Source organism: Bactrocera neohumeralis, chromosome 2 (genome assembly GCF_024586455.1).
Source record: "Bactrocera neohumeralis isolate Rockhampton chromosome 2, APGP_CSIRO_Bneo_wtdbg2-racon-allhic-juicebox.fasta_v2, whole genome shotgun sequence".
NCBI lineage: Eukaryota > Metazoa > Arthropoda > Insecta > Diptera > Tephritidae > Bactrocera > Bactrocera neohumeralis.
The window spans coordinates 30,667,216-30,684,990 of record NC_065919.1 but is presented as its reverse complement, the minus strand read 5'-3'; the positions used below and the strand labels follow the sequence as shown (position 1 = coordinate 30,684,990).

The following is a 17,775-nucleotide window of genomic DNA, read 5'->3' as shown; positions in this document are numbered from 1 at the left end:
AAACTCGCAAACCGAGCGAACTTTAAGTGCTGTTGCACTAGTAATCCTATAACACTTGCGTTACACGTCTTTCTTTGTAGCAAAAATTAAATGAAATTATTAACAGTAATTTACAAAAACCCTACACAAGATACATTGGATATATACTTCGATCGACCCGTTTCGCAACCTCGCGCGATCAGACAGTGGTTCTGGGTAGGACATTATTTTTCTGTTCTATCGATTCGTCAGCACGCTTTTCGAGATCTATATCGCGATATAAGCATCAACTTCGAAACATTCAGGCATGTATTCAGACTTATTTAGTTTGGTCTGCAGTAGAGTCTGAAATATTAACATTCAGTTAAAGTGGGAAGCCGGAAAACAGCCCCAATAAATTCAAAATACCTTTCTACATTTATAATAAAACTTGGTAGCATTGAAGAAGCGGTTCTACAACTGTGAACAAAATATAGCAAGACTTTCTTTATAATTTTCATGTTCTTAATTTATTCTTCAAAATCTATATCGTCCCCTTCAAAGTAATCTCCCTTGGCCCCAATACACTTGTGCCAACGTTTTTTTCAATCCTCGAAACAGTTGTTAAAGTCAATTTCCGAAATAGCCTTCAAAGCGCGTGGCGATTCAAATGTAGTGTCTTCAGTTGCCTCAAAACGGTTTCCCCGAAGCGGTCGTTTGAGTTTGCTGAATAGACAGCAGTCCCATGAAGCTAAGTCAAGCGAATACGGTGGTTGTGGCACGATATTTATTGAAAATTTGACGAAAAACTCACGAAGGATCAAGGCAGGGTGCGAGGGTGCATTATTGTGATGCAAAAACCACGACTTGACGATGAGTAATTCCGGCCTCTTTTTACGAATAGCTTCGCGCAAACGACGCAAAACACACAAATAGTTTCCTTGTTTACAGTTTGGTCAGTCGGAAAGAATTCGGATTGTCGTCTGTTTCCGGGTCGTAAGCACAGATCCTAGACTCATAGCCAGTAATAGTATGTTTCACGACATCCTGGTAGTCATTTCCCAGACGTTAACGCGACACTGTTTTCCGAAAAATTTTAGTGATTTTGGAACTAATCGTGCTTTCACTTTTCTTAGATTTTCACTGATCCTTCCGATATTTCAACGATGCCAGTGAGATCTCTGACTGTTAATCGTCTTAATCGTCGATGCTCTAGCATCTACCCCTTTATTTTATTAAAGTGTTGATCATCCGCTGATGTTGATGACCGTCGAAGACGTGGTCCGTCGTTGAATAATTTTTGCCAATCAAAAACACTGCTCCCGACAAAAAAAATTAATGGAACATACCAGCCTAGGAAAAAAATATTTCGACAAATAGGTTTTCGCTGTTATTAATTCAAGGTGAATAAACATTATATTTTCTAGTAATTTGAATCAGATTTTGCTCTACACCTCACAGAACTTTTTGAACTTTTCGGAAAATCACTATGCTCCAATCTAAGTTAAAAAAATCATTTCTTGCCTGCTATTCTAGTAACCTTAAATTCTATAGACCTATTAGAACTTAGAAAGTACTAATATTCAGAAATATGTATCCTTACCTCATAATCTTTCTATGAATGTATATATGGGAGATAAGAATTTACAAAAGGTTTTTGATAAACCTGAGGTAATAGTTTAATAAATTACAAGTATACGGAAGTACTAAGTATTAGATATACATATGCGGAGTATTAAAAATGGTAGCGGAAAAATAACTTATATACACAAGGCATTAGTAACAGCGGTATATGAGATAGATTATATAGAGCTAGAACACTTTCTATGCTTCTGTCCAGCCTTCTCTAGAGCTCATTTTAGATGTCTAGGAGTTCCGCAGTTCAAGTGACTGGTTGAAGTATCAAAATTAGATATCATGTCGCGTTTAAAGTTCGCAAAAAGCACCTGGCATTATTAAGCACCAGAGAGTCTACGTATGATGTGACTGTCGGCCAGTGTAGTTTAACCTATGTGTTTTATTTCCCGAAGTCAGAATGAGAAAACCAAATATTTACCTTTGCTTTTATGTATGTAAGTCATAAAAGGAACTATAAAACCAAGCTTCGCGAGCTCGGCTTGTAAAGATTACTTGAAGTACTTTAGCGCGTTTATTTTCGCTCTCATTTATGGAACTTAAATAAAGAAGGAAATAAAATAACGTTTCTTATTGGACTAACAATATTACAAATTCATTTTCAATAGCTCTTTTCCTCCGCAGAAAATTCACTTTTCACAAAAAAAGTTTCACAGTGGACTGCTAACGTGAAGCCTTAAATACAATCTTTTCATGGAAATAGTTTTTCAATTTGAACGATCGTATTGCTTCTAGTTATAATGCAATTACCAAGTTAATTAAAATTTTCGCAAAATAAAAGTCTAAATAAAGTTTTCTGTTTTCATAATTCAGATACAATGGTATGTACGAGTATAGTCCGAAATACGTGTGCCCAAAGATTTTTTACCATTTCTAATTATTACTTCAAATTTGTTTCTGTGAAAGCAGTGCTTTAGAGAACTGAATTGGTGAGAAATTTTGATGATTTTGTACGTGCTTACGTGAACTAGCTAATTACAACTCTGAGCTTGTTCCATTAGCAAACAAACTGAATTCACTAAGAGACCTTCGGCAAGCTATTTACATGGAAAATACATACATTATATATTATTATTTGGCTCATTTGTTCTTTAATTATTGGGAAAATCTCGAAGTTACTTATACGCACTGTTGAGCCGCTTACCTGCGCAACTTCGCGCTTTCGCCCGTGGCAACTTTAATTAGAAGTTTCCACCAAACTTGCCGCGGACGCTTTTATCTGCTTAGCTTTGTTGAGCTAAAGTATGTTATAGCAAAAGCTAGCCTTACTCACCCGCCCCGCAGCTTATTGTGCTGCATTGCACCCGATTTTCCAATTTTTGCGTTTATTGTTTTTGTTTTCTTGCAACGCAACTTTCGAACGAACAAACGTCTGACAGGCGAAAGTTTAACTTTTTGCTTTGGCAGTTCCACAAATTCCGTGCAACTAAATTACATTAGTGCGACACACGCTGCTGCGGAGCGAATGCCAGTCACGTTGCGTCTCGGCCATTTTCGCGCCACAGCAAAACGTTTGCGCCGCATTCGAAGTGATCCACACTACATGTGAGCTCGTGTGTTTTTTCGGTTTGTGTGTTCGGCGTGGTGCATACAAAGAAAGAGCAACAAAATAACGAAAACAGTCAATTTGCAATTCAACTTTGCATAGAAAAATAAAAACGGACTCGTAAATATGCCAACGTTACAGATTTGAAATCAGTTTAGCGTGGCAACCGCCACACATAAACATTCATTCAGATATTGGTGAGCTTGCGCCTATGTATTGGTGCATGTGAGCGAGCTCGATTTGCATTAAGAGGCGTAGATGAATTCCAACTGTTGCCCTTGAGCTACTGACGCTTGTTGCAGTCCTGTATGCGGCCCTAAGGGCTTTTCGTCAAGTCAATGTGAACGTTCGGTTCGATGATTTTATTCATTCGTCGGCGGTAAAACGGTTTTGATAAAATTTGAAAAAGAGATCGTTTTGTTTTCAGTGCAAAAAGGTGAGACTTCACATACCTTAATTTATTTAATTGTGAAATGGAGCAGTTGCGCAGAATTTTTAATTTGCTCGACTGTATTTTTTGAAGAGAGGCTCAATTTCTAAATATTATGTGGAAAAAAATTGGCAACACATTTTCAAAACTATTAGTAGGTCCCTTTCTTCAGCTACTAGTTTACTATTAGATCTACGCACTGTTTTAACCTCTGAAAGACCTGAATGCTAAGTCAGTGCAGGACTGAAGTGAACTGTAACCTGAACCCAGCACACAAAAGCCTCAAGTAATCGTTGCCACGTCGTCTTACCGAATTCCAATTCAATGAATTTCAATATGGAAAAAGATATTCCAATCCTTCTTCCCCTTTCCTTACTCTACACTTATAAGCTAGATATAACTATTTATACGTAACATATTTTCTGCGCATTCAACTATCGTCTTATGGACATAGTGTTCGTTGGAAATTGTGGTTTCATGGAGACACTGAAGAAGCGCTTGCACGTCAGTCGCCAGAATGCCGCACGAAAATCAACACTGTAGAAGGCATAAATGAAGGGATTTATGGCGCTATTGAACCAACCCAGCCAGGTGAGTCCCTTCGCCAGCGTTTGACTTACTTGATGCCCCTCCAGGAAGGGGGTTATCAGATAGTATACGAAGAATGGTAGCCAACAGGCGATGAAACCGCCCACAACAATGCTGAGCGTTTGCGTAGTTTTATTCTCCTTTTTCAGCGAAGTGATGCGATTCGAAAGGGATTTGGGGTGGTGGTGATGGTGTTGTTGTTGTATGCGTGTGTGACGTGTCAGTGCAGCCGCTTCCGGCTGCAAATGCGGCGATGTGGTCGCACTGGCTGCAGAAGCAATCGCGTTTAAGCCTGAGCCGCTGCCGCCGCCGGAAGCACCAAAATGATGGTTGTGTCGCACGCTAAGCGTACGTGCCGGCCAGTGCTGATCACTTAAGCTTGTATTGCCAACTGCGGGAATGTTCAGACCACCGCCACCGCCGCAACCGCTTGTCATAACGGTCGTGGTGGAGGACGATGTCGGAGTGCGCCTTAAAGACGACGGACGCGTTAATTCATAGCAACTATTCTTGGCATTCGCTGTACTTAGAGCAAGTAGAGAATGGCATTGAGGTGAAGAACCACCACCACCACCATCGTTGCCGTTATCATTGCCACTGCCGTCAGTAGCTGCCGTGGTAGTGGCGCCGCCAGCCTCACCTTCGCACAGCATCACGTCATGCAACTCCTTGGCGATGGTTTGGTTTGAAAATGTACGGGCTGCTGCCTGCTTTCGGTGGCCCGAACTGAGCTCCTGCTCAGAGAAGTCATGGTCAATGTCATTTTCTACATCGGCGGCTGTGTAGCGCTTGAACTTCTGGAAAACCAGAGCAGAGAAAAATACATAAATATCCAATAAGCTTGTTATTTTACTCAAAATTGCTGAACATCTACAAAACGAGCACGGAAATTAAAGTTTAGATGAACTTTTGAGGATGGGCAAAGTTCGGGTACAACCGAACATTTTATACTCCTGCAACTTACAGGAATCAAAGCCAGGGAAATACTTTAAGGTGTTGAACGTCAGCCAGAGGATTGGAATCGAAGCAAATTTAGTCGAAATTGGTTGGTCGGGTGGCGAGGTATGCGATTTCACCAAAAAGTGGGCCGTGCCACGTCAATCGTCCAATTTTCACAATGCCATAAACCCTCTCATACAATCTCGGAGGTAAAATTTCATGTCTCACGCATATTTAGTTATTGAATTATCGTTCTGTTCGTAGTTATTAACAGTACCGTTGTTTGGGCAGTGAACGGGGTAATATTCTGGTTTCATCCATTTTCACACTGTTTATTAAATTTAAATTTTTAGTCAAGTTACAGCTGGGCAAACGGACAGACAGTCTTCCGGATTTTAATTCGTCTCGTCATCCTGATCATTTATATATATACTTGTATAATCCTATATCTATCTCTATAAGTTTTGGGTGGCACGTGCAACCGTTAGGTGAAGAAAACTATTATACTCTGTAGCAACATGTTGCAAGAGTATAAAAATGCCGAAAAGGACAGCAACACATTTCCGAAATTACATTTAATGCATATTTTTCGACCCGACATTTTCAATGTCAAAGCACATGAATTTAATCAAAATTCAACTAAAAAACACCTTGCTAGAAAGACACACGTTACTCACCTTATTATGTACACTGATGTCCGTCATGTGGTCATGGCGCGACGCAATAACACATGAAATTCTCGCATAAACATAAATCATAACGGCCATCGGAATGAAGAATGAGCCCATGGCGGAGAAAATCACATATCCTTCGTTCTGATTGTAACGGCACTCGCTTAGGTCGCGTCGCCCTGGCTCGTACCTATTTGGTCGGAGGCAAAATTTGGAAATTATGCAGTATTTAAATTGAAAATGTTATGTAATTTTTTATCCACAATAAACATCCGCACATAGCAAAAGAAAAGCAAAAATAGCAAAAGAAAGACAAAAATTGTTGACACTGTGATTAAAACTAACTAATGCTGAGATTATAAATCCGTTATAAGCCTCCATTTGTTAACATCATCAATCAACTCTCTGACTCTAATACCTTTCAGGTTGGCCGATATTTACGGTAAGGTTTCAACCGTAGGCATTGAAGGTCATATATTCGGTAGGAGACTTGAAAAGTTATAATCCGATTTCGACTAGTTTTGGACGTGAGAATGCATACCTTTAATAAAATTGGGGTGCACAGTTACATGTCGATAATATGGGTTCTGGTAAAGTAAGGTGATAGAATCATGCAGAATTTAGAATTGTGATATACAAATGTATGAGAAGTAGGCGTGGTTGCACCCCGATTTCAGACAACTATCAAAAGAAAGTTTAAGTAATGTTAATAGACATTTCGAAGGAATTCCTATGGATTATGATAATTCAAACTCTAATTGCCAACTTCGGATGTTTAAGTCATACGAGCATCTCAATAGTTTGAGAATGGCTGGCAACACGAAGTCACTGACACCAATATTTGGACTGCGTCTTTTGAGGATTTTAGGTAGCATAACACCATTCTGACAGGCTCCAAAAGTCTCGTACCCACACAATTCCACAATAAACTGTTTGTCATTATAATTTCGACGTTATAGAAAACTCCCAAAACCCCCGAGTAACAGGTTTTTAAGCAAATTAGTCAATATTTAAAAATGGTGAAAAAGTTGAGTTTGCCACTCAAAATCCACCATGTTTCTTGGGGTTAGAAACAAATTATGGCTTGATGGTGCAAAACGAACTTCAGATTCGTGCTCAGCGAGCGCAAAAACATGTGAAACAACAGGTTTGGTGAAGAGAACCCCTAAACAATTTCTTTGGTGGACCTGTGCTATTTTCAATGTGAAGTGCAATATTTTGTTTCCAAGAAATATCTACCAGTAACCCAGTCGATTAGCAAATGTCGAAGTTATTCAGGATTACATACACACACACTAAACCATTTTTTATAAACCAACAATAACCAAGAGTTACACTTGGAGAAGTTTTGTTGTGTGTCAACTATAGGATCAAAAAAGCGGAGGTTATAGATGTAACCAAGCACACTTCTGTACCTATTCCTAGAAGTTTACATTACAGCGCAGAAAATCATAAACATCCATGTTAAGACTCTGCTAGTTTGATAGAAAATCAATGAGCTTTTCTCGAAAATGAACTGCTGAAATACTAGCAAATATTCCTTTCAAACCAGCTCAGTTATTTAGAATTTATTTTCCGAAGTAAAACTTCCCAGTAATTGAAAAGTGATCAAAAAACCTTTTCAGAAGTCATTGCGAACTTTATATTTCCTAACAATGTCATATTCATTAAACGTGTGCCCCACTTTGGGTAGAAAGGAACGTTCACATCCACAGTTCACATAATAATGGTCTGGCAGTGAGAGCTTTTTGGACTGTTCCAATTTAATCAAGCAATGCACCTTTAATGCCCGCCAGACAATTTGTAAAAAGTACAATCGCACCTACACAGCCACACTCACATATACGTACATACTTACCAACCCAACATCGGCGGGCACGTGATAGCCAAAGCCAGGACCCAAACAACCAGAATCATTATGAACGCCAATCGCTTGGAGCGTCTTCTGCGTGAATAGGTCAGAGGTTGCGTAACGGCCAAGTACCTAAAGCAAACAAAAGAGCAAGGTAGAGGACACCTCAAGTGAAGGTGGCTTATAAAAATTAATGGCATTGATAAAAAAATTTCAAATGTTTCTTTTTTCCGATGCTCATTTCCAAAAAAAAAAAACATTATCTCAAATTTGTTCTTCATTAAAAGTTCCACTTAACGTTTCGACATACTCAAATATTTAACGGATAATTGCATGGTATGACCTGGTCATTAGGCGCTCATTCGCCCCTATTCGTACTCACCTGTCGACGCTGATGGCGCACAGGCTCAGTATAGATGCCGTACAGAGCAGCACATCCAGTGATATCCAAATGTCGCAGAGCACCCATCCCAGACGCCAGGAGCCTGCAAAGAAACGAAGTGCCAGGGACATGCAATTTAAGTGATTTCCTCGCAAGCAAAGCACCAATAAAATTGGATTAAAAGTTTCCACAGAAAAATGCAAAGTAAACCGAAATAAAAAAGTGCAAAGCAAACCGAAATAAAAATAAAAAAACACCACTGAAAATACGAGCGGTCGAAAACTATAATTTTTCTCCTAAGGATATCTGAAAAGGTGTTTATGTGTTGTATTGACCATGGATAAAAAGGTGAGATGAAAATGGCAAATGTCTTTTTTTAAGGAAGCGCTGTCACTACGGCGCAAGGTGACAATACAAAAATGACGGTGGTTTTGAATGCGAAAAGATCTGCTATTTTCAACAGAGCATTAGTGCGGAGCAAAATTGTGAACTATTCAAAGATGAGCTGAAATTTTAGGCTAAAGGAAGCGTTGCCGAATTAACAGAACGGTGATATCACAATACATATAGATTATTGGGGAATCAGTAGGTTACTATGGCATGTATGTGAAAGGGCTCTGTCGACGAACTGATTGAGTTTTCAATTATGAATTTAAGTGAATATGATATGTACCAAAGCTACTAAAATTTACAAACATTTCCTTAGGATCTCAACATATATTATGCATCGACTCAACACATTTCGGTTATAGTTTTCTATGCTGGACTCGTGCCAAAAGACCTGAATCTTTTTCTTCGACGCAATAATTGGTACGGATCTCTCGATTTCAATGTCTTTGACTAACCTGTCCTGTACTTTTATACACCGAAGAATGTATGCATTAAGTTAATTTAATATATTTGTAGCTCCCATAATGAATCGCCGGAGACCCTAGATAGTGTATTTATAAATGATCAGCGTGACGAGCTGATTCAATTTAGTCATCTCCGGCTTTTCTGTACATACATATGCGAACTAGTCACTCAGTATTTGAAATAAGTTTTTATGTGAAATTTTGCACACGCTCTTTTCTCACCAAGCTGATAATTTTTTTCAAGTCGGTGGGTATTCCAGAGTCGGTGAAGCCGAAATTAACTTTCAAAAGCATAAACCCGTAAATTGTTAACAAATCAGGGTAAAAGTTATCCTTCAGTTGCACATGCACGCAAAGTCTGTCTCTTATTTTAAATTTTAGCTTAAGATTTCTTTGACTGGAAACGGACAGGTACCGACGTAAAGTATGCTTACCTAACGAGCTCACCTCCCGCCAGTGTACTGAAAAATTTAATGCCTCTTCAACCCTATTCTACAAGCTTGCCAATGAAGATACTTTTATGGAAAAAAGCAAATTATTTTTCGAAGACATTAACGTTTTTCACCTTGCACCCAAGGGTCAAATGGCGAAAACTTTTGTTATGCGACAAAGGGTTCTGTTGCTCAACATGCCACCCTTTTTATAGTCCTGCAAGATGTTGCTACAGAGTTTAATAGTTTTGTTCACCTAACGGTTGTACGTATCACCCAAAACTAATAGAGACGGATGAAGGGTTATACATACAATAGATGTACATATATATAAAATCTTCTGGTTGACGTTTTACACCTTAAGGTATTGCCCTGGCTTTGATTCTTGCAGGTTGCAAGAGTATAAAATTCTCGGTTGCACCCGAACTTGACCCTTCCTTACTTGTTCTTTATTTACTTTATTTCCGAAAATACAAATATAGTGAGAATAAGAATATAGTCACAAGTTTTACCTTTAGAGGGTATAAAGAATGAAAAAAAGAATTTTTGTAACAAAAAATTTGAGTAACGGTGCAAATCGGCTTATTGTAATAAAGAGAACGTTGAAAAGTTCAGTGCTGAATGGACTTCGTTTCCTCTTTATCTCGTTTCTACCTTCCACCCATTGCTTCTATATATGTATGCACCATTACTATTTACATACAAATGTACTGTTATCCTCACGAAACACTTTTAACCGAGTTACTGGAAACCAAAGTTGAATTTTAAAACCAACGTCGTCTTTGTTAGCGCAAATATTTAATCAATGAGTTGTTTGCACTGGATGTACATGACCTAAAGCTGAAACTCCTCCCTAAAGTATCACAGAGTAGTATTTGTAGCGGAAAAATAAAGCCACTTGAATCAACTTTTTATACAACATACATATAAGTTCTATATTTTGGTATAATAAAAGATAGGTTTTAAAATAGGAATTAAAATAAAATATACAAATCATATATACATTATTACGCAAACTATTAATATACATGGGAGGATGGGGTCATGTGTTGAAGTTCACGCGGCTAGAAACGATTCTTTTACATATGGCCCAAGCAGCTCAAAACTTGCGGTCCCAGACCAAGTATCCTTTAGGTAGCCAAAGAACATCCGTTTGAAGGTGAGCTACAGTAGGAAGGCGAATCATTCTTCCCCACGGCTGTGAGCTATGTTTGGGACCCGCCACGTAAAACACACACCCACTGAAAAGGAACCCCTCTTGATGATGACGGCAAACGCATTAAGGAATACCCCTGGATGACATGCACCTGGAATGTCCGGTCTCTTAATTGGGAAGGTGCCACTGCCCAGCTGATTGATGTGCTTGTAAAAATAAAGACTGACATCACCGCCGTCCAAGAAGTGCGATGGACGGGACAAGGACTGAGACGAGTAGGTTATTGTCTCATTTACTACAGAGGCCATATAAATGAGCGCATATTCGTTGTCGGATTCGTGGCCACAATCCGCATCAAAGCGAAGTTCTTCAACATATCGCTAATTTGGGCCTACGCACCGACGGAAGAGAAGGACGATGTGGCCAAAGATGCTTTCTATGAGCGCTTGGAGGGCATAAGGTGGCGACGTGATTGGCGACTTTAACACCAGGGTAGGCAAAGAAGGTATCTTTGGCATAAAGGCCGGTAAATTCAGCATCCACAATGAAACATCCCCAAATGGGCTAAGGCTTATCGACCTGGCCGGGGACCGAAATATAATTATTTATATGACTTGATTCCAGCAGAAGAAAATTCATCAAGCTACCTGGCTGCCTACGGTTCGAACCCCACCAACAATGTCGATCATGTTGTGATAGACGGAAGACACGTCTACAGTGTTGTAGATGTGCGTACGCTCCGAGTTCTCCGCGCAGCAAAAACCGCAGGTTAACAAACACAAGGAATGATGGAGATCCGAACTATTTTCTACTCGACTTGCATTTCTGCTCTTCGAGAACACTCGTCAGCAACTATGGGACGACATTCCAAGCTCTTTTTAAGTGTGCTGTGCCCAATCCACATAAAGGAAGACGCAACATCGCTTATAAGCTTAATACTTAATATTAAGGTGTCACTATATGAGTTAAAAATATAGAAATAGTATATAAAAAGTTAAGGAAATTCATAGAGCCTCTTTTTGTTAATATGTCGTAATGTCAAAATTGGATAAAATCAAATGAGTATACCCCTAGGCCCCATATACCTATTATAAGAAATTCAAATGCTTGGCTTTATACCATATATGTACATATGTATGTATATCTAAGTGCGAATAATACTGGATATACTATATCTTAATGCATATTCTGAAGTTTACTTGAGTAATGCAATCAGTCCAGATTTTCTCTGGTTGGAGTTTTCCTATATACCAAATGTAGTGCAGCCTCTTTAGAGATAATATCATATCCAGATGTATATATATGTATATATTTCATTTAAGTTAATTAGGTTGATTTAAAATAAATTTCTCAGGCACAAAGCAAAATAAAGTAATGAAACTTAGCGAGTCTATGACTCATGGTAGGAGCTTATGAGCTACCAAATATGATTGCTATCCATTTGCTATTTCGTCGAAAAGTTGTCGTTGAATTTTTCATAAAAATTTCTGTTATAAACAGCTGAAAGCACATTGTTTGGCCAACATTTGTTGATTTTTTCGATAACAGTTTTTCGGTGTGAAATTCTCTCGATTTTTAAACTATGTGTTCTTCTTTCTGATAGCTGCTAAGATAATGCTACAAAATAGTGTGGAAACAAACCTTACTATAATAAGCAACGGTAATTTTGAATCGAGAAGATTAAATCTTGTAATGAATATGATTCCTACTATATACTTCCATACATATGAACATAGGTAAGTATGTAAATACGAAATCAATATTAGAGTTGTGGCAATCATTTTCGACATAATTGAACGGAAATATCATTGGACCGCCATTTCTCGTACTGTGACTCACCTATCAAGTGGACAGCTACAGCGGGTGGCATCACAAATATACCCACCAGAAGGTCAGCGATGGCCAAGCTCATAACGAAGCAGTTGGTGACCGTTTTTAAGCGACGCGTTGTTATGACGGCCAATATGACGAGAGTGTTGCCGATGATGGTAACCACAATGAAAGTGCTGAAGACAGCAATTAGACAAATGCCCTGCCACGACAGCATCAGGTCGTAGAACCGCGCCCATTCCTCGTCCGCGTCAATGGCAGTTGCGACGTTATTAGTGATGTTGGCTATAAACCCCGTTTGAAGCGGACTGCTGTTGTTGCTGCCGCTGGCGGGCGTTGCGGTGGCGCTGACAGCTGTCGTCAGCAAGAGTGAGCGATTGATGACTTCCAGGTTTTGCTCGTCATACATGATTTTACTCGTGTGTGTCGAATCAGTTAGTGTTGTCACTGTTGTTATTGTGGGTGCATGTAGCAGCTGCGCGCTACTGTTGCCAGTGTCATATGGACTATTGTTGTTGTCGTAGCGATTGGCGCTGTAATACATCGCATATGGCATTTTTTGTGCCATTCGATTGTGAATTTCGTTACGCGTCATCATTAACGGTACATTTTTGGCGATTTTGTGCAACGAGTTATTTCCATTGCCATTCTTCTTTCCAGCTGGTATTGCCCAGATGATGGCGAGTAGGTCTTCGTTGGAATTTGCATCGGAAGGCCAAACTGTCATTATAGACACTAATTTGCCGCTTTCAAAGTCCTAAGTTTGACGTTTGATGCTGAAATGAAGATAGAAATCATTCAAAATTTGGCTTATCAAAAAATTGTTATATACATATACAAATATATGCATGTATGTCTTTCACCCACACAGACGATGTCGCTGCACGCAAATCCTTTTCAACACATGCCACTCACGGCTTTGTTCTTGACCGAATTTGAAGCTTGTCGGCCTCCGATTACGGAAAACATCTGCTGTGGCAGACTATTTACATATGTACATACATACATGTATACACATATGTGTGCTTCCAAAAAGCTTTGGAAAATCACTGCACTCTGTGCTGTGCCGAAGATTACCCCAGAGAGGGGCACGATTCACATACCCACCGTTATGAATTTTAGGTCTCTCCTATGGTTGGTTCTGTAGCATTATATCATATCATAATAATAATATAGGGTTGCTGGATAACAAACACATTTTGCAGGTCGTGTGACGACGGAAATCATTTTCCTTTATTAAGTGAGGCTGGACACCAAGTCAGCCCAATTTCGGGACCCAATTGGTATACTTTTTCTCAAAATCGTGACTAACTCATATGAGATAGTATTTGTAAAAGTATAATCAAAGGTGCTAATTTTCAACCAATCAAAATCAGTACTTATTTGGGAATTAAAGTAATTACTATATTACATACATCCAAAATTATACTTTCATTCAATTTTGCTAAGATATCTCACATTTCAACCGATATATACGCTATAAAGCCATGCCGAAGTTTGAAATTCTTGTATAATTTATATAAATTTTCTTGTATAAAATATATGTATAAGGTATTAGGGGACTAAGGATCATTTTGACACGATTTAATTCAGTTTCTCTGAATTTCATTAAGAAATCTGACGGATTCGCCAATATTCAAGGTATAAACTCAAGTGGGTGTTTGAAAGTTATTGAATCGTATTGTCCTAATTTGTTACATTTTAGGCAAAAGCATGAATTGTTATAATGAAGACATTCTTACTGAATTTCATTAAGGTTACAGTTATTGGACGTCTAAAATCAAAGTGTAGTTTGAGAATATTTATTTTAGATATATAGTATATTGATCCTATTCTACCCATTTTTGGCATAATGTCATCACAAGAATATTTTCCCCGAATTTCAAGACTACAGCTTAAATGTTGACCGATATGTTCGGTAGGAAAAAAATCATGCGCACTGAGATCCACATATAGAATGTGTTGTACTATATGTATCCACGAAAAGACATGCGACTTCGGAAGTGTCCGATATCGAAAATTTAGCATAAGATTAAATAGCTTTGCAAGCACTATTTTGCAGGGGTTTACTGTAAATTGAAAGAATTAGATGGAATTAAAAAGTTTGTTATGTGGAAGTAGGCATGGTTGCAGTCCGATTTCGCTCATCTTCACAGTTTATGAAAGAAATTTCCATATTTAAATTTTTACTCAAGTTACACCCATGGTCAATAGACAGACAACGGGATTTCAACTCGTCTCGTCATTTTGATCATCAATAACCTAATATCTATGAACGAAACTAATATATTCTGAAGCATCATGTTGCAAGGGTATACAAATTTATACAGTAGTTATATTTGTGCTCGCTTGAAATCTTTTCGCTATTATTAGTGTTTGTTGCTTTCTTCTTTACTGTTTTCGATTTTTTACTATTATTATTTTTATTAATTTATCACATGGTGGAAAAGTGTGTTAATAAAAAATGTCCAATTATTTTGAAGATGTGGTGCAATTTTATTAAGGATATAGTCGAATGTCTATTAATGCGTAGTTATAAAATTTATTTGGATATTGGTGTAGTTCTAACGATAAGATGCTAAATTCACTGTTTACATTGCTTTGTTAATTTACTACATGTATTTCTAGGTATGCCAAACACTCCTTTCGAAATATATAATTCTTCATTTGCCGCTTCACTCTTACATCCCACAGCATCGATCTTCTTATTTAAGGAGAAACTCTGACCACCATTTATCGAATTTAGAACTGTAATTTGGCATAGAGGATAGAAGTGGCAAGGGGCTGAAATTTTTCAAAATGAGGGAGAGACCAGCCCATTAATAGGTTTACTGTAGATATTTCCTACGCCACCAAAGCTGCAATAGCCAAAGCCGCTTAGGAAATTCTCGGATGGAAAAAGTCGGATGTTAACACGCTCACACCACAATACTATTAAAAACTACTAAAAGCGCGTTAAATCCATAACTAAATACGCCAGAGACATTGCATTTTACCAGTGAGATGGAATGAGATTTTCTATACTGTTCTTGACAATGGTATGTCCGTGTGTCAGAAATGGGATGAATCGTTTCAATCAGCTCCCTTAGCTCCCATATACCTAACACAACGATTTTCGAACTTCCAGGTGACTTTATACCGCATATATTGTTACAAAATAAGCTGTGCTGTATGCAAAAATGAGCAGATGTTTTGAGATATTGCCATTTTGCGAAATTTGCAATAAATGCTTCAAGTTTGAGATATTAAATGATTACCTTAATATTTCACTCAGTGTACTATAAACCAACAGGGCATCCCGCCGACAAGAATTTTTTAAATTGGTGCGTATTTTCGCATATTCTGCATAAACTCAAATTATTATTATTTCAATCGAATTTCCAGCGAATTAGCCGAAATTCCTTTAAAGCTTTTGCATAAAACATTTTAATTTAATTTAGTTTCTTATTGAAGTTTCGTAATTATATGTAGTTGTATCCAATGGAAGGAATTTTAGGGGCTTTTTGATTAAGTGTCAATTGCGTTCTGAGCGTGAGAGATTTTATTTTAATATACACATGCATGCCTACACCCATTCAGAACGGGAAAGTAGTTGGCAGCGCTGAGCTGTAGAGTTTTCCACTTGGCTCCGTAATTGTCAAGGGTATTTGTATTTTGCTGCAAGCGACTGCACTTCGAGGCCAATGCTTTCCGTCCTAAATGCAACAAACTACGAAAAACAAAAAGTTAACGGTTTTCGCATACGCCTGAGGGTGCATTTTCGGCATGCATTGAAGCTACTGAAACTGCCGCATACAAACATGTGTGTGTGTGTGCAATTTGCGAGGCAGAAGTCGGAAATGCGTGCCTCCAATGCATTTGCAACCGCTCGCCTGTGTGGGTAATCGACTAATTGCATTTCAAAACGAATGGGCCTCAAAGGCGTTAATGTGCAAACAAGGGCATCGGTACGATGAGAAAGGTGGAGAGTAGGTGGCGGCTGAGCGGTGCAGCAAAATGCAAGAAGAATATGTGGGTGTATTTGCCAAGTTTTGTAGTTTATTTCAGTGATTTGGTAAAAGAAGTTTGCTTTAAAAACAGAAAAAGAACGTACCTATATTTTACAGGGTAAAAATCCTCAGATTGTGCTCGCATATTCACTTGAACAAACGGTTATTTAAGGTACCTTGGTAAATAACAACAGTATACTCGTATATGCTAAAAGAGGAGTGTGTAACGCCTCAAAGTTTCTAATGAGATTTTGTTTGGTTTTGCTTCACAAAATTTGCTTTCCTCCAAATAATTCCTACATTTTGTAGATATTCAGCAAACTTGAAAGTTAATTCTTTCACTTGATTTCGTAACGAAATAGGTATTTTTGTTACCTTATACTAGTATACCAAACATATTTCGCAAATGTATTGATGTCCTTCAAGTGGTGAGGGCATTAAAAACTCACTGGTTTCTACATACTTATGGACTTTTTCTTTTGCGAGTGTGGACTCAACACCACCTCTTCGGTTGACAGAATAAATAGAGACAACTGGATACTTTAATATACACATGTACATATATATGGATATGTATCTGGTCTCCGCAACTTTGCAAAGTTTTCCATTGATACCACTGGATCGGGATGAAAAGACGAGTATACCGGGAGATACCTTCAGTAGAATTTAAGACATCTTAACGAAACTTCATACAAACGTTTCTTGGCACCCGTGTGAGGTTGGTATTGCAGCTTGAAATATAACTTTTAAAGTACGAGATCTCACGTACAAAAATTCGAAATCGGACCTTAATTTTTCAAGGCTGCTATGGCTGACTTTTTCCTTAAAATTTCGGCCGATAGAGAGATGATTTAATAATATTCAGCGAACATTTTTTTCTTGAAATAATATATGGAACTACCGAAAAGGAATAACATCGGTTCAATACTTCACGAAGCCCCCATATATCTAATAGAAACATTTTCTAACTTTCTGTTGACTTTATACTGTACATACCTTTGATATATCTTCATAGAGCAGCTCGCTCCAATAAGAATGTGTCTATGTGTTTAAAATTATTCAAATAGGATCAGTAATAACCCAATCACCCATCACCCGTCCCCCATCCCCATATACTTATAAGTAATATAATTTATAGCCTATGTATGTAATTTAAATTAAGTAAACGTATAATTTTGGATATATTAGAGCTTACACGTTTTCGAATGTCTGAGTTTTTAATGAAATTAAGTAGATTTCTCTAAAATAATGTGGCTTAATGTTGAATATGATAAAATTCATTGTAGTAATATAATGACTTCCGATTATTTAGTTGACGTTTTGTTTATATATTTAACATAATACAGGGTCCGGCACTCGAAGTGTATCAATTAAAAAAAATCATAAATTCGGTTTGGAAAATTATTTAATTTTTTTTATTTTAAAGTACAAAATGTATGAAAATAATCATAAATTCAGGACCAATTCACTTTTGCCTTAACTATGGCCTTGAGACGGTCAAATAACGAATCGCA

General features: G+C 38.0%; 1 protein-coding gene across 1 annotated transcript in view; it reads right to left on the bottom strand.

Annotated features, from left to right (window-relative positions):
* Positions 1-319: 319 nt before the first annotated feature.
* Positions 320-17,775, bottom strand: part of LOC126763674 (dopamine receptor 2-like) — a 39,168-nt gene continuing 21,712 nt past the window's right edge. The window contains exons 2-6 of the mRNA XM_050481392.1: positions 12,282-13,048; positions 8,002-8,104; positions 7,626-7,751; positions 5,774-5,957; positions 320-4,954 (exon numbers count right to left, since the gene is read on the bottom strand). Coding sequence (XP_050337349.1) covers positions 4,004-4,954; positions 5,774-5,957; positions 7,626-7,751; positions 8,002-8,104; positions 12,282-12,999 — 2,082 coding nt within the window. The 5' untranslated portion in view covers positions 13,000-13,048 and the 3' untranslated portion in view covers positions 320-4,003. The remainder of the gene's footprint in view (positions 4,955-5,773; positions 5,958-7,625; positions 7,752-8,001; positions 8,105-12,281; positions 13,049-17,775) is intronic.